The sequence below is a fragment of the Phalangium opilio genome, unplaced genomic scaffold, assembly GCF_054372755.1.
Source record: "Phalangium opilio isolate 3A_F unplaced genomic scaffold, DU_Popi_V2 ptg000009l_1, whole genome shotgun sequence".
Taxonomy (NCBI): Eukaryota; Metazoa; Arthropoda; class Arachnida; order Opiliones; family Phalangiidae; genus Phalangium; species Phalangium opilio.
In genome coordinates, this window is record NW_028324146.1 from 6,839,924 (window position 1) to 6,858,264 (window position 18,341).

The 18,341-nt window shown below is 38.1% G+C and overlaps 1 protein-coding gene across 3 annotated transcripts; it reads left to right on the forward strand.

The window, feature by feature from the left end:
* The first annotated feature begins 537 nt into the window (after positions 1-537).
* Positions 538-11,367, forward strand: LOC149713582 (uncharacterized). Of its 3 annotated transcripts, none has more exons than XM_089849029.1 (3): positions 538-8,214; positions 9,271-10,507; positions 10,611-11,367. In XM_089849029.1, the coding sequence occupies exon 1, from the start codon at positions 1,729-1,731 to the stop codon at positions 4,339-4,341; it is 2,613 nt and encodes an 870-aa protein (XP_089705155.1). In that variant the 5' UTR covers positions 538-1,728; the 3' UTR covers positions 4,342-8,214; positions 9,271-10,507; positions 10,611-11,367. The 3 variants fall into 3 exon arrangements, with proteins under 3 accessions (XP_089705155.1, XP_089705156.1, XP_089705154.1); XM_089849030.1 differs by having other exon boundaries at positions 538-5,150; positions 5,241-10,507; XM_089849028.1 differs by having other exon boundaries at positions 538-10,507.
* The last annotated feature ends 6,974 nt before the right edge of the window (positions 11,368-18,341 follow it).

Sequence of the window (18,341 nt, forward strand, 5' to 3'; positions counted from 1 at the left end):
CTTACAAGCTAATCGAAAAATATCAAAAAAAAAACCGAGCTTGGAGTCTAAAACAACAGTAAAACATAACATCAAAACAAAATCACATACCGCGTTCCTAATGGCGGCTGCCAAAGACTATATACTATTTTTACAAGTGATTAGTCCTCAAGTATCTTATTGAGTACTTGCATTAGTCTATAAGCAGACGACAAAATAGGCCCCTCCTCATTTGAAATTACTCTATAATCCCGTGAATCCCCGTGATTCTTTTTATGCACATTAAACTTCTATTCTATTCTATTACTACTATTACTACTATTACTACTATTATTAGCAGACGACGCGTTGAGTATAAGTTTGCCGCTTCGCTCGCGCTCCGGTTTTTGCTCCTAATTTACAGTCCCTTGTTCGTTCTGTATCCTGTTTTTTGCACCTAGCGTCGTATAACGTCTTTCGTTAACGGTAATTAAAATTAATTTTTACTTAAGTTAACTTTTATTCGTTTTTTCGCAGTTTTTCGAAATTTTTTCGCGGCAGCGGTTTGCCATAGTCGCGCCTTAAGTCGTGCCGTTTATTCCGCCGGACTTGTGATGCAGTATTTCCTATAACTGTCTACCAGACCTACTTCAATAATTGCTAATTCTACTAGCATCGTCTGCTATTTTCGATTTGAGCCTTTCGGGCTCGATTATTCTTAATTCTACTGATGCCTGCGGCTAAGGACCCATGTATTAGCTGTAATAAACCTCTATTTGGCAAGCAGGCTATTGTGGTCTGCTCTGGTGGCTGCACAAGGCGTGCTCATAAGACCTGCAATGGGGACTCTTTTACCTGCACGAACTGTAAGTCATCGAACCGCTTATCGCGCAGTCGGCAACAATCACGCACGTCACTCAGCTCTTTATCTGAGGAAGGTAACCTATCTCCAGCCTACAACGATGACATCAGTGACTCTAATCCTGGTCCTAAGAAACCCTGCTCCCACTGCTCGTGCTCTTCCGTTGCTGATATCAATGACCTACTCACGAACCTGCTCCGCCCGGACAGTCTAACTCGCGAACCTAACTCCATTTTGGACAAATTGCTGCAGAAAATGGACGCCCTCGAAACTTTAGTGCTGACCTTGGATTCTCAAGTTGTCGAGTTAACAGGCTCTAATAAACAGTTGCAGAAGGAGCTTTCTGAGCTCCGTGAATCCAATACCAACATCCGGCGTGACACTCCACCGACGCTCCCTCAGGGGCGATCCTTCACTGCAGCCGCCACGCATTTCCCTATGCTTGGATTGCTTCCACCCTCTACATCAGCAACTTCGGGGCCACCACGCCCACAGTCCGTGGTGTTTCCACCTACATCTCAGCCACAACAGCGCGTCCGCAAGCCAACAAAATCGGGCTCAGCGGTAAACTCCAAAATAAAAACTGCGAGTTGACAGCCTCAACGACAACGCAAGGCCCTATTCGTCAGCTGGCTCGACCCCGCTCTGCTCTCTTCTGACTTGTGTAAAACACTTGTCGAGGACGAGGGAATTCAGTCGGCTATATGCGTCCGTCTGCGGCCGAAAAATCCCAACGCCTCTCACTCCTCTTTTTATGTTACCTGCTCAGACGAAGATGAGTTCTCCCGACTCTCTGATCCTGATATCTGGCCTGTGGATTGTATAATCGCAGACTTTGGTGGGCCACTCCGTGACGCGTACAAGCACAGTAGTGAGCTCCCTCCGTCGTCTCCAACGATCCAGCAATAATGACATTGTCGATTGCCTACCAGAACGTCCGCGGCTTAAGAACCAAGGCTAGTGAATTTATGGATAATGCGATTTCTCTTGACTTTGACATTATATGTTTAACAGAGACATGGTTTAACCAAGAACACTTTTATGCCAACTATTTTCCTGATACTTATATTGTATATAGAGCAGATAGACCGGATCTTGAATATAAAAACGTTCGGGGTGGTGGCGCCTTAATTGCCGTTAAGAAGTCACTAGTTAGTATAAGGCGCCATGATCTTGAGGGCGTCGCGGAATGCGTCTTTGCGCAAGTTAAGTTGCGCTCCGACGAGTCCCTCTTGATCGGTGCGGTCTATTTTCCCCCATCGGCCAATGACGCTAATTACTCCACGTTTAGGCAACGACTTCTCCAGGACTTACCAGACCAGGATACTAATTTATTGCTTCTTGGTGACTATAATTTACCTGGTGTGCACTGGGCGACTCACGACACTCTGGGCTGCACCACCCCTACTGTAAATAAGGCGCGTCACATATTTGAAATATGTTACTATTATAACCTCAAGCAATTTAATGAGTTAAAGAACTCTTGTGATAATATTTTGGACCTATGCCTAGCCAATGTTAATAACTTAGATATTTCATCTTTGTGTGATCCATTTGTTGCCCCGGATGCCTATCATCCTCCCTTTCTGGTAGAGTATGTGATTCCGTCATGTCCTCAGCCTAACACGCCGGAAAAATTTTATAAGTTCACGAAAGGGAAATATTACCAACTCTACACCACTTTGCGCGATTCCAATTGGCTGACCATTTTAAATTCCCAGGATGTTAATTTTTGCGCTACCATATTACCACGTTATTTAAAGTGCGCTATGGATGCTGCCATACCTATGCAGATTGGTAATAGTTCGTCTGCGTTTCCTAAGTGGTATTCCTCTGAATTGCGTACTGCTATACGTAGAAAGAAGTACCACTTTGGAAAATATAAGCGTTCTGCTTTCCTACCTGATTTTATAAATTATAAAAAACAAAGGGCTTTAGTTAGACGATTTGCAAAGCGTGACAGAAATATTGAGAGTAAACGTGTTTGTGAGGAAGCATTGGCCCACCCTAAGAAATTTTGGAGTTTCGTTAATGGGAACATTAAGAATAAGACGCATCTTATCTCCCTCAAGATTAATAACGAAATGATTACTGACACAGACATACTTGCCACTAATTTCGGCGATCATTTCTCACGTATTTCAATTGATAGCACGCCTTCCCATGATCGTTACACTTATGATTCGTCCAATACTGAACATCACCCGTTGTCCTCAATTACTTTCACGCAAAATGACATCTACAACGCAATCTTAAAGCTGCCCAATAAGTTGTCTACAGGAACAGATAGGATACCGGCTTTTATTATTAAGGGTTGCGGCGACATTTTACTGCCAATACTTGCTCATATCTATAACTTATCGATAAGTAAACAGGTCTTTCCCACTATTTGGAAACAAGCGGTGGTTTCCCCCATTTATAAATCGGGCTCTGCATGCGACGTTAAAAATTGTCGTCCAATTTCCCTTTTATGCACCCTTGCTAAATTATTTGACATGCTCGTACATGCTAAACTGCAAGAGTGGTTTAGTGCATTTCCTTTTGAAAGTCAACATGGCTTTGTGCCGGGTAGGAGTGTGGACACGAATCATGCTGTGTTCATGAATTACGTGGCCCCATTGGTGGAAAATCGTGGCCAGGTCGACGTCATCTATCTCGACCTGACTAAGGCTTTCGACCGTGTTTCGCATCCTTATCTGCTGGATAAGATGCGAATCTTGGGGGTAGGCAGTGAACTTATTGGGTGGTTTCGCTCATACTTAAGTGATCGTACAAACATGATTAAATGTAATGGTGCCTTAAGCTCTTTTACTTACCCTATAACATGCGGTGTACCACAGGGTTCATCCTTGGGCCCTTTATTGTTCAACATATATATATACGATCTACAATATTCAGTTAAATCCTCCATGCTAATCGCGTTCGCGGATGACCATAAAATCTGTAAATCTATTAACTCTCGCGAAGATTGCACTAAACTCCAAAGTGATTTGCACTCTATTGCTTCATGGTGTGACGCCAATAACTTGCCAATTAACCCTACCAAATCGACTCAGGTAACCTTCACGAGGAGAGTGGGCAGAGAAATCTGCAATACATACACCATTGCAAATACAACTATCCCCCAGAAATTTCAGGTAAATGATCTAGGCGTTATTTTTGATCGTGCCTTGCTTTTTCGCGAGCAAGTGACGATTACAGTTAATCGCTGTCGCCGAACTCTAGGCGTGTCCTTAAAACTATGTCGGTCTCTAAGATCGTTAAAACATTTTAAACTGCTCTACCTCAGTCTAGTACGATCGCGACTTGTTTACGGTTCATTGGCATGGAGTGGATGTAGTTCCTATTTACGACAAAGAATAGAATCGGTTCAACGGAAATTTATATTATACGCCCATACGTTCTTCTTGCGAAATCTCACTTATGATTATCAATTGTTACTAATTAGTCTTGGCCTTCCATCTTTAGCCCACTTAAGGCCCGTTCACATTACCCAACTTTACCCAACTTTAGTCAGCTGACAAAGCCGATCTGACCAGTCAGGCCAGATTGTCAGGCAATATGAACGTTTTACCCAACCGTACTATTGTCAGGTTCAAGCTCGGATTTTAATCGGGTAGGTAGGCGATTGGAGTCGGGCCGACTAAAGTCAGAGAGGGAGTAAACCAATCACAATAAGCCTTGGCTATTACGTCATGGGACACGTGCTGGTTTTCTTTCAGCTCGAGACACGAGAGAGAGAACCGAGAGTATCGCCCATTATTTAATTGTCGATGAAAGCCTGAAAATTTTTTTCGGGCCTTGGCCATTTTTTAACATGGGTTAATTTTTACGTTTTGATGGTTGTTCCTCATTGAATATTATCAGAAGTAATATAGTAGGCAAGTTTCCCAGAGTGTTATTAAACACGGTGCATGGGGTATATAAATTTATATTAAAATGTATTACTTCTGATATTATTGATCTTTATTATGTTCTGAACTGCAGAAATTTAGTGGGAATAGCTTTGATGCTCGTAAAGTAGTCGAATTTATTCGACAATATGAGTTCATTTATAATCCAAAACAAATCATTCCTATCATTATGTACCGCTTTGTACGTCCTCTAGTGTTTCAAAGGTAGTCGGCCCGACTGGTTGGGTGGTGTGAACGAGTGACCTGACTAGACTAAATCGGGTGACAAGTCGGCCTGACAAGTCTATGATTTGTCAGCTGACTAAAGTTGGGTAATGTGAACGGGCCTTCTGACTTGACCTAACTAACCCTAACCTACATTCTTCTATCCCAAACGAACCAAACCTAGCCTGGAGAAACTTAGGTGCAAATATTTGGTAAGCGACTGATTTCAAGTTAAAATATTTTGAAAAACGTGAAAAATTAATTTGGAATCAACTCAATTTAAGCAATTTATTCTCCTACAGTATTTAATGGAATGGTTTATAAAACAATTTTCCAAACTTAACTGGAAGCGCATTTACCTAACCACATCATTCAAATAACCGTGTATTTCTCATTTAAAATTGAGTTTGCGAATCGATAATGGCCCAAGGTATGTGGATCCCAAAAATAACGTATCTTTTAAAAGATTATTTTCAAAGATAAACGTTAGACGCTTCCACGATAAAACGGATAAAACTCCAGCATCCTCTGCACAGGTGTAGTCATAGTCCTAAATGGACCAGCATAAAAAGGATGCATTAAGACAGGGGAAAATGATCTTAGAGGAATATGTTAATACAATTTTCTTCCTCTTCTCACCTTACTATCATCAGTGCTCACTTAACTTTTGAGTGACCTTGATTTACTAAAATACTATCGCTCCTCCAAAGAATGGATTATGTACCCATAAAGGGTCCAGTTTCCCTTTCACCTTTACGGTTTTTAAGATACTAGAAGAAAAGACACCTGGTGTGGTTCGTCAGCCCATCGAGACGTCTTAGTTACGTTATGCAAGGATTATTTAAAATAAAAATTTTAAATAATCCTTGCTTTATGGGACACCATTTTAAAATTCAGTCGAAATGTATACGATACAATACTGCGAAATGTGTTTTTTTATTTTTTCAGGCTTTGTTCCTCAATCTACCAAATATTTCATTAACTTAATAGGTCAGAAAATTAAATATTGAAATATTTCAAGTATTCTTTAATGGCTGCAGGGAAATTTTGGAATATAATTATCTTTATCTTTAATTTTAAGTAAAAGTTCTTACTGACTGACTGACAGTCAAAGCCCAGCTCGACAGGGGCGTGCCAACATGAGCCAACATTTTTTACTTTAGCGGGGACAAATGGCTGCCTAATGTTTAAGTCCCATAGAGTTGAAAATTTGAGCGGGGGCCTTTGCCCCCGCTGCCCCCGTAGTTGGCACGCCCATGCAGCTCGAAGACAAACTGCTCTCCCTAAGAAGCTGAACACCAGTTTCGCTAGGACCCTAATTTACTCATTAGTCTTTAGTAGTTAAAAGATTTAATCGGAGAACTCATTGTTCAAAGCTATGCAGCGAAATGAGTGACATAACAGAGAAAAATGCCAGTAGGCCTAGTTGAAATAAAGGAAAATTTTATTATTGAAGAAGCTATGAAATGGAGTTTTGTCATATAGGAAAAATAGGTTTTTTTTCCTGTCTTGTACAATTCATGGGTCAACAAGACTATATAGGATAATTTTAGGACTAAAATTGTTCATGGTATGACTATTTTTGTGTTAAAATTTATAAAAATCAATTGAATTGGGAAAATAAAATTAAGGAACTTGGGAAATATTTAATTCGTTAGTGGACACGTGAAAGTACAGTAGATAGCAAAGACGCTAATATGCCAGTTGCCCAATAAAACAAAAGATAATTAGTCCCATACGTGGAGGGATAAGTACATTATATATTATACTAAAAACAACAAATATGTTGGAAAATGTATCTTGTTAAAAAATAGGTTTTAAAAAAGGGTTCCCTGCTATGGGTCAATGGTCAAAACATCAACCTTAAATTACCTTAAATAACAGATATTTTCTAGATTAGAAATAATTCAAAGCCACGCAGTTACTGCGTTATGATTTTCTATACATAGCCATTTGGCTGCGATGAGGTGACGTAGGGAGTCGAGTGTCAAAAGTCCACCGATATTTGTTGGGGTCCTTGAAATTATTCTTAAAGTAAGTTTCGATGGAATTTTTATAAGATGGTGTTGGTTGAATTGAGAAAAGGGTGAAGGCTCGAGGCGTAATCTTCAAAAGGATCATTGATTTTAAATTGAAAGTGTATAAAAGCGACCTTTAAAAATTTTCGACAAATTCACTTCATCCTAGCCAACTTTCTCTATATCCAAAAGTTTGGAAATTACAATTTTTTTCTCTAATTTTTCGTTTTCGAGGGACTTGGAGTCGCGTAATAGCATTTTCTGAGCTTGCCTATTGATTTTCTTTTACCATTTCACCAACTCCTTCAATTCTCTACTTTTCACCCTAAAGGCACTTTTACACTTTGATTTAAAAAGTAAGCGATAAAAAGGAACACAACGAAAGACTTGAGATTTCTAGGCGTAAGTGCTCCTTTAAGATCTTAAAAGTTAATGAAAACTTACTTTGTAGAGAAAGCATTGAAGATAAAACATAAGATGACAAAATGAATTTGCTGAAGTCCAGTATTCAAATTTTCAATATTAAAGACATACTTATAAAATATCTACTCGTCATCTATTTTATTTTTTTTTTACCAATATTCCACTTGAAGAAAATATTTTCCAACATGATTAATACTTGACTCTAGCTCTCAGTTGTGCAAGAAAATAGGCTCTTCAGGGATCTGTGAAGGTATAGGCCTAGTAGTGTATCATTTCGACTAAAATTGTTTTGATAGTTTGAAATAGTTGAAAATATGTAAAATAGGAACACGCCCTTCGATTTAATCGTGACTTCCCAACCTAAAAAAATTTAAAGTATTTCAAATGAGATGTGATTGCATTCGCTAATGCTCAATCACAAGAACCACTCTTAGATATTTTAAAAACTTCTCCTTTAAGGTTTCCATAGGAAAAATGAATGGGGATCGACATTGCTATTAAGATATTTTCACTATAGCCATCTAGCTTCAAAATAAATCGTAAAGGCCGCTTTTAACATGTTCAAAACGAGTAAATACAAATTAAGTCGTTTCAAATCTTGATTTCTCCAATGATTTATTTCTAGTTTGTTTTTGCCTGCAGAGGGTAAGCAGCATACCCCCTATACTATAGACTCGGCAAATATTCGCTGGTGACTCGCCGAATATAAGAACGCACCAGCTCTATTCGAAAACAAGGTAGCATTGATGGGCATGCACTTACGAATAAAAATGTTCAGGCGGTGACGAGGAAAAACCCTGAAAGTACCAAATCTAAAAGTCAAAGAAAAATAAAGGTCTATCCGGGTCTTTTCGCTTAAAAAAAAATCAGGAAAATGTTTCAAAGAAATACCTCGTTCAAACACACGTAAAAACAAGTCACGAAAATCAATATTTTCCCATTAGTTAATAGATAGGTGTGGTTGTGAGGGCATCTTAGTTTCGTAGTTCAATACCCATGTTTTCTAACACAGTACTAAAAGTAATATACGAGATAGATCATTTCGTTGTAGTTAAGAGGGAAAGACATGGGAGGGGGCTTTTTGGCGCCTGCGCTGTAGTCTTTTTGTATCATGACCGTGCGCAGAGACGGAAATGTATCAACCCCCTTGTATGTGTCCATACTGCGGTTTGCCTCCCTCCTTTTTAGCCACATCGTATGATGAACATCTACGATGTGGGTCTTAGTTTGACCCGGCGTTTGTTGGCGGTGTTGGTGGTGGCGGCGGCGTCGTGAAAGAGAACTGCCTTATAGCGTTTTCCTTTGGGTCCTCGCGGAGCGCTCCCATGGAGGAATAAAACTAGGAGATCCTATTCTCCAAAAACAGTCTTCAACGAAGCTCAAAACTACTACTATCATTTTTATTGCTCCTTGGGATCGCTCCGCGAGGACCCAAAGGAAAACGCTATTAGAAAGTATAAAATTTTTCGATCGTCATTAAAGGGAGAGTGAATGGGAGAGAATTGTGGCGAGGTGATATTTTTCGTTCGTGTATTTTAAAAGGAAGGGAATTATAACAGTAAATTTAAGAATTGGATTTATTTGTTCTAGTAAAGTTAAACATTGAGAATTGTGTTTTACGTTTGCTCGATATATTTAAAGCGAGAGAGAGGATCCAATATGACATCATTGTTTTGCCATTTAAAGTCCTATAAATAAGTTAAAAAAAATTACCTATTTTATTATGAAAACTAAAATATTTTGTCTAAACTTTCTCCACCACTTTATTATGCATGGGCCTTGTATATCTCGTTGATAGTGTATGTTCAATCAGATTCCTAGTCAAATGCTTAGTAATTATATGATGGCTTCTTGTATGTATGAAAACCAACCTTCTTTTGTATATTTCCAGTTTGATGTGAACGTCGCACTCGAAATCTTATTTCCTCTCTAGTTTCTTAGTCGACCAATCAGAGATCAAGTTTATGAACTTATATCACTTCGCTTCCGAGTTCCGCCAGTATCCTCGATAATACCCATCAGTATATTTTGTCTGGACACGAAAAAGGTGGATTTCTTAAAAAGAGCAAAGACGAAAGAAAATCCAGAAAAACTGCAAAGACCAATAAAGATACAACTGGCAGTCTCTCGAGACTCGAGCTAAACCGCTTCAAAACTATAAGCCAGCATTTCTTTACATTAATGTTTCGAGCGACTATTTGTCGAGGCTCTACACAGTGGAGACAAAAGTTACTGAATTCTATCATTGAAAGTATAAGACCAAGAGTGTTAAGGAGTGATCTCCTTACCGGCATTGGGTAACTAAGGAAACTTTAAGGCGTGGCCTGTGAATTTAATTCTCGGACGAGAAACGATTCAAGAATAGCTGTTGAAGTAGGGTCTGACAGACATTCCGACGAGTTTAAAAATGATTCTACACTTCCACAAACTATTATAAGATACATTTCACAACTCCTTCAGTCCATCTACGACCCTAGCCATTTACTGAACGTCAAAACGATCCTCCTGCCACGATTTTTGAACTATCGAAGCTGTCACTTTTACCAGTACCCTTTACGATTGCCATATCCATGGCGTCGCGTGAACTGCCTTTTCGAGTGCATCACGCAGACGACAGAGTAAACATAACAAGTTTGGAAACCAAAATAAACCTCTCCTAGTCGAGACGCAATTCAGAGGTTTTCTTAAATAATTAAATAGATATAATTGATATTATTTTAGTCGTCATTAATTTACCTTAGTACTAGTTAAATCGTTTTAAGAAACTTTATTCCCAAAATCATTTTAAACATAGCTATTTTTGACTTTTGAAATCGAGCGTATGGCTCTTTAGCAATGTTTGGTAAATTAAGGGTATATAAGGCGATAGATTCACAATAAAAAATGAGTAAACCCGCAATTCCGCGAACATTTGGTTGGCTAGACGTTTTTCCTAATACTATCCGATCACCGCGTACACGTCTTAATCCTGTCGATGGGAGTGGAAGCCAAAAATTGCTTACTGCGAACGCGGTCAGATTATTGTGAATACGTTTACTCCGATTTGGCAACTGCCAATGCGGTGACAGACACACACACAGACACGACCAGTGTTATACCTCTCCGTGACGTCATTGTCGCTCAGAGAGGTAAAAGTCCCTGAACTTTCCATGACATTTTTGGCCTATTTTAAATTCCCCGACAATTTCTTCCTCATAATTTTTTCCGAATTTGCAATTCCCTGTTTTTCAGGTTCTCTTGATTATCTCTGACTTGTGGCAATCCTGCCATAACCGAATCTACATTTCGTCCCAATCGCTCCAATACTTCCCCTTGCCCGTATTTCTATTCCATTCCAGATGATGGAAGCGGGGAAGGTTGGGGGAGAGTTGGGTGTGCGGAACACGGGAGTATCTTATTTCCGGCACTCGCGGCATATTTCTAAAATTATTCGGAAAGCAATTTCCGCGAAAAATAGGCGGAAGACCACGGTGGTTCCTCTCAATGTTTCTCGGCAACACTACACAATGGAAGAAGCAATGTTACAGAACTCTTTCATAGTAATCCTAAGTAACTATCGAAATCAGGACAATCATACTTGCCGGCTGCTTGTATTTCCCTAATATTATTGGCTTTTTTGTGATCATACAAAAGTCTTCATTTGATAAATAAACGAATATTAATATACTTGAATTCGATAACAAAAAAAAAACGATTAAAAATTTATTTGAAACTAAATGTGATCGGAATTTATTCAATTTTACTCAAAGTTCGATCCGATCCAATTTTATTTAATGCATGATGTTGTCCAAATTTAATGCAACTATTAGAAAAACTTCTTTCAAATTAAAAAAAACTATTTGAAAATTTCTTTTAATTTAATTAAAGTTTTAGAAAAATCTTATTCAAATTCAATTAAAATCTAAATTTCATCAAATTATGATTTAAATTTAATCAAAATGTGATTTTAATTTATAATTAAAGGGTATGAGAAGCTTTGTTTGAAAAACCTCTGATATATATAGCAAAAGATAGAACTAATTACTGTGAATTCAAAAATATTAAGCTTTTAATTCTCCGATTTCTGGATATTTGGCAATATGCATTTGAAAATGCTTCATATGAAATTATTTTAAATCCACTTTTTAAGAAAGGCTAAAACGTTTTCTTGTTTTTGACGTCACACACGCGAGATGGTGCCACTCTCTCCGCTATCAGACCCAGAGTTTAGACAGGGGAGAAGCATGGACAGAGCTCGAGACGCGTATAGGATTCCCGCGCTTATTTCCTCAACGTCATAGTGATGTCATAAACCAGACGAACAAGCTCGACAAGACAAAATATTTATATATCGAAACTGAGTTTTCGTGATTTTCCAATGGATTTTAAAAACAAGTTGGGAAACCAAAATATTACCTCTCCGTGTCGAGAAGATTATATAAACTTAAGTATCCAATGAGAACGTCGACCTTTTTGCCCTTATCCTTTCCCGCGCTTTGCGCTTCCGCATTTCATCCTTACTCTCAACATTATCTTCCTCCATTTTACGTACAAAAATCAAATACTCACAAAAAGAAGCGGCAAAAAATATATCGCAATGCACGGGCCTTGATAGAAATAGGAGGCAATGAATGAAATATATCACAATGCACGGACCTTGATAGATATAGGAGGCAATGAATGAAATATATCACAATGTAAGGGCCTTGATAGATGTAGGAGGCAATGAAGGAAATATATCGCATGCACGGGCCTTGGTAGATATAGGAGGCAATGATAATCTCTCTTTTTGCACGAGAGATTTATCTTTAATATTTAAATAAATATAATTATTTTGAATTATTTTAATCTTCAATAATTAACATTAATAATAGTTAAATCGTTTAAAATAAAGTTATACCTATTATCTTCTCAAACTTTGATAATATTGACGTTTAAATTGAAGCGTACCCTCTTACCAGATTCTATTCAAATTTTGGTATATATATGGAAATCGTTTCCATTACAATAGTTAGGAAAAAGCGCAATAGCCCTTTTCGCATGTCGGAGGGTAAAAGTGAGGGAAAATTCGAGGCGCATGCGTGTTAGTAACAACGTGGATAAAATAGCAGACTACGGTCTTAGCTTCCGCGTATTTCCTCATTATTTTAGAGGCATCAACTTTGCCATTAAATCTGATCATTTTCAATACATTTTCTTGATTTTTTTTTCTTAGAAATTTGGAAAAAAAGTGTAATAAAATTCATTTAAGCCAGTGGTTTTTTAGTTAGTTCAATTTTGTAGCATTGTTCAATTATTTTTTTTTTCATATGATTCTTAAGCCTTTGCACTATGCCTGGATGCTGTGTTGTGGACTTGTGGTAGTGGGTGGGATGCAAGAATCAGTCGTATAAAGTAAAGAGGGATGGTAAAACAGTGGAAATTAAATTTCACATAATTGCTGTGAAAAGGAGAACGAGTTATAAATCGAAAATGTTGGAACTCCAAAGACGGGGATATGTAACATGCATTTCGTTAGTGTGTATCGGACCCTGGTCGGGAATCGGCGGCCCTCGCGGGGAAAGCGCTCTTTTTTTGAGGGGTTGCTCTCGTGGTTTTGCCCGGCGCTGCTTGGATACCGACATTATTTATGTAGCCGACACTAAGCCTTGGTTATTAAGGGAAATATTTTCGATATTATCATTTTTCAAAGCTTCAATGAGCATGTGTTTTAAATATAATTCCCATATTTTTACAAACTTCTTTAAAGGGATAGAATCGGCTTTATCTGAGTTGGTCACACTAACATTGGTTTTCTATAAATTAACCACCCCTAAAAACATGGGGGTCAGTAGAAATCGCGATAAAAATTTATTAATTAAAATAAACGTGAATAAAAATTGAAATTTTGAACGCCAGATTTAAAATCGGCCACCATTTTCAACCCATTACCTACGTAGGTAAAGTTCGGCCTCTGATTGGTTGTTAGTAGTTGGAATGAAAACTGTCGTTTAAGGAGTAAAAAGTAGTAGGAACGAGAATCTAGGTCAGCTTGCCTGGTGAATCGTCGTCTGCTTATATGCTTAAGAATGTCAGACGAGAAAGTATTTCTGATCATTCCGGTCCTGAATCTGAGGATGAAAGTTCGAACTCTGATTCTTTGGATTCAGAAAATTCGGAACAATTTATAATAAACGAATCTGAGGGTAGTTCTTCTGAAGTAGAAGAATTTGGTGTTCAGCCATACCAATTCCCGTCAATCTGTATCATACTGCGCTCACAGAATGAATCCCCCTACCAGTAGGAAAAACACTACGGAGAAATTGGTAGAGACGAACTACTAACGTTTTTCGGTGGTTCGGCTCTGTGTCACCAGGTGCCCTCATGATCGCAAAACAAGAGCATTTTGGATCTTTTAATCGTAATTTAAAAATCATTAATTAAACTAAAATATAAAAACATATATATTTTCAGAATCCTTATTTGTCTATCTATCGAAATAAATTAACCTTATAGGGATTTATTGCAATGAAATTAAAAGAAAGTATCCCTTTAAGTTCCAATATTTTTATTTTATCACAGTTTAGATTCAAATTTACTCCGTTATCTACAATTCCAGCTATTTCCCCGTAGGCCGATGGCGTCGTCTGATATTTTATCCACGACGCACGACAAGCGCATGCGTGCATAAAATTACGAAAAGGGCTATTGCGAAAACCTTTGGTGGCCGATCCCACCTTAGGGAGGCTAGACGTTTCTCGTAACCCTAGCTGATCGACGCGTATATCCTAAAACCAAACGATGATAATGGAGTAGAAGCCAATGATACAGATTGGTGTCTATGTGAAATAGACGGAAAACCAGTGGAAGGTGGTGTTAGAAGCCAGTGTAAGTGCAGATTAGTGTCAATGTAGGATTGACAAAGAACAGAAGATGGTGGTGTTGGAAGCCAGAAAAGTACCAGACTGGTGTTCATGTGGGATGGACGAAGACCAAACATGGTGGTGTGACATAAGTGAATCATATTACAGCTCCCTATAAGTACTGGACGTAGGTTATGCTTTTGTAAACAGCGTTTTCTTCCAAGACACCCAAGCCCGCCATCTATAGCTCAGTTTTACAAGTATAGTTTTCCCATTAACCCGGATCTTGAGTTAGGTTAACCTACGGAAGTTCCGGTTGATGATAATGGCTGTCAGACCGCCATCAGTGTCGTGATTAGTGTGAAGCTTATTATCGCGTTACAATTTTGATTTAGAATGACTTATGTTAGGATCAATGTAACTAATTGCAATGGTTGCATGCCCACATTAAAGAGACATCTGAACACGATCTATGTGATATTAAAAGCACTTAACCGCAAGCAACTAAAAAAACGTTTTGTAGAACTGAAAATATTGACCAGCATCTTTCGCAAACGGAAAACGTCAAAGCATTGAAAAAATTTGTCACACTTAAAAAAGGAAAACAAATTTCTATGTCGACGCACAGAACCTTTAATTAGTAATAAATCGGTCCAACTATCCCCGCTAAAAACCTTTAAATCGATCGTTGAAAGCTTAGCTCAGTGCTGTACTAGGGATACATTAAAAATATTATAGCATGATGAAGGCTATTTTGATCATTTGAACTCAAATTAATTTCCTTTTCAACACAAGCGTTTAAAAATTGTGCGGAATACCTATAGACCGCCAATTATTTTTTAAAATCGGAAAAATAAAGTGGACTTTGTATGGAACAACTTGTTTCCTTCCGCGCTCTTCTCTCTCGAACCTTTCCTCATTGGCTACCACTTACTTCCGTTTGCTTCGCCCGCAGCCCGCTTATTAAAAATTACTTCGCGCCAAAATCATTCCTCTGGTTTAGTCCACAAATTCGCCGCTGCGTTTCGCATATACCCTTTTCTCTTCAGTGCTAGGAGACAATACTGATGCACGGCTATGTTATATCGTCCAGTACTTCTAGGGAGCTGTAATATGATCCACTTCTGGGTGTGAGAACTCAAGTATAGAGTAGCTTTGCTGTGATATCCAATTCTATATAATTGCTCCATTGTTTTTAATATACTTAAAATGGTTTGTTCGCTTGTTTTTGAACATGCTTAATACTTCGGTGGTTTAACTGGTGGTATTTACCATAGCCCCAAGACGTTCGATAGAAAAATTGGTTTTGTTATCGCTCTAACGATAATACTTGGTTCATGGTTCGCTACATTTTTTGTATCCTGGAACAACGGTTTCACAGCGGCAGGCTACATTTATAATAGACGAAATATAACCGGACTGATGGTTGACATATCATCAAACATTCTCAAGTAGGTTCAACACTTTTATAGTTCGAGGATTATAGACCCTTTCCAAAAGAAGGCGGGGCTTAGTATCGTCTGCTTGGTATTGGAGTTAAGACGGAACCACGTGGACGTAGACCCAAAGACGTTAGATACGGCTACAAAGTTACCAGTCCACCCCCAGACACTATACCCTTCTATGTCTGCCTCAATACTCGAATCCCCACAAGGCCTAATAATAGTTACATGAAAAGGAATCCAAAGAGCCAAAATCAAATAACATGGCTGCATGAACATTAAATGTTCATGCAACCATATGTTATTTAATTCAACATTTACTTGAAACTTCTCACTATTTTGATCTACTTTCTAATTTCCTTTTTAGAGGGCAATATTCCTTGCACACTGTTTACACTCAACCACAATATCGTATTTCAACGTACATTATTGGATCTTTGTTAGGATATGTTTTGTTATTTGTTGAACAATCTGGGAACCAACTGAGCAGAGTAAGTTAACGCATTTACTATTATCCTGAAAGTAGAATCCGAACTTGGAACAAGTGCAATTTAACATATTTTCTACTTGAAGCATTATTTTTCTTAATATTGTATTCTACTTTAGCAGTAGTTCACAAAATCATCTTTCGATGAAAAAAATTATTTTAAACTGTTAACGTCTCATTTAACTTATTAGAAACAAATACTGTCAGGATGGACACTCTCTTGCTGCGCTCTTTTACTACCTGTCTTTGGTCTTTACTTTGTTGACCATGGACCAATTATAAACACGCTATTTAACACATTCGCGAGGAGTGTATGGGTCACTGGAGTGGCGTGGGTCATATATGCTTGTTTGACTAATCACGGAGGTAGGTAGTTCTGTTATAGTTAAACACTAACTCCATAATTGCCGGATTCAGGCTTTAGCACTTTTACGGTGACGGTCAAGATTAAATATTAACAAAGGTCGATGAGAGGAAAAGTATGAAAATGGCCAAAAAGTCGCGAGTCATCAGAGTTTCGCCGTGGTTGACCGTTTTATTCGCGTTATATTCACTCCCTTAAAATAGGCCTTGTGTTAATTCGCGGTTACGCAGTTACCGTCGTCTGCTATTGTGTGTGCTAGAACTTCCTCGATTTGTGTTTGTAGACAGGACAGAGTAGCTGGTAATGTTTTAAGAGGTATTTGAAGGTATAATATGGATTTAAGTAAGGTTATCGAAGCAATAGAAAAACACATAAAACTATAGATACGTTTAAAACAAATCTCAGTAATTTTAGCTATAGCGCGAGCAGCTTGCGTCGTGATGCACGTGATCGAGTGGGCTATGGTTAAACTAAGGAGCATAAATGTCTGAACTACTTTCAATCGCGAGTTTGGAAGTCCATCAGTCACTAGTAAACTAAGTAGTTATTGGCGAAACTATGATGTCCGCGTTTTTTAACACAGACTCTATGACCATTGTCATACTTTCCCTCTCATCCACATTTGATATTAATTATTATTTTATTTTTAGTCTCAGTTAATAGGCTTCTTTCCTTGAAGGTTTGGGTTCCATTAAGTAAGCTGTCGTATTGTTCCTATTTGATGCACCCTATTGTATTATCGATGTACAAGGTTGAAACTGACTCACCTAATCACTTTAGAGGTGGAATATTGGTAAGAACATTCGATCAAATTATTTCAACATCTCTTAGCTAGAAAAACGATAGCAATTATCGGCAAGCTCCAATAAGCCTCTTCAGTGTTAAAAAGGGAATAGTCAACCCTCAATATTGAGACCATCGAGCACCAAATTCTCTGTCAGCCCTTTTCAAAACCGGTACTGGTTCTGTCCCACAGTTCCGTACATGCGCAATCAGTGCAACAGAGAGAAATTTGTTCACACCCACGGAAGAAGTTCTCACTGCCCTAACAGTGTTTTATTATTTATCCCTTTGAATTTCCTTATTCACGAATCACGTGACGTCTGGCTTCTCCGCTTTGTGCCGAGATAGGTGTGCGTGAGATACAGAAACAGATCTGCCCTTCCCTCATCCACTCTTCTTGTTGTATTTACTCCGTGAAGGGACATACAAGGGGTTGATCACTCTCAGCCCTTACAAAAATCTTCTTTAGAACTCTTTAGAAAATTCCTTGGGAAATTTCTTTACAAATCCTTAAGGAGTTCGTTGGGAAATTGGGGAATATTGGCCTCTTTTTCTCTAGAAAATACTTTGGAAATAACTTTGGAATTTTCTTGGGAAATAACTTTGGAATTTTCTTGGGAAATAACTTTGGAATTTTCTTGGGAAATAACTTTGGAATTTTCTTGGGAAATAACTTTGGAATTTTCTTGGGAAATAACTTTGGAATTTTCTTGGGAAATATCTTTGGAATTTTCTTGGGAAATATCTTTGGAATTTTCTTGGGAAATATGTTAAGAATTTTCATGAGAAATATCTTTGGAATTTTCTTGGGAAATATCTTTGGATTTCTCTTGTGATATATCGTTGGAATTTTCTTGGGAAATATGTTAAGAATTTTCTTGGGAAATATATTTGGAATTTTCTTGGGAAATATATTTGGAATTTTCTTGGGAAATATATTTGGAATTTTCTTGGGAAATATATTTGGAATTTTCTTGGGAAATATATTTGGAATTTTCTTGAGAATATATTTGGACTTTTCTTGAGAAATATATTTGGAATTTTCTTGGGAAATATAGGGAAGAT

Bases quoted from the DNA above. Each gene is read 5' to 3' on its own strand.
- LOC149713582 (XM_089849028.1), top strand. From the start codon at position 1,729: ATGACATTGTCGATTGCCTACCAGAACGTCCGCGGCTTAAGAACCAAG.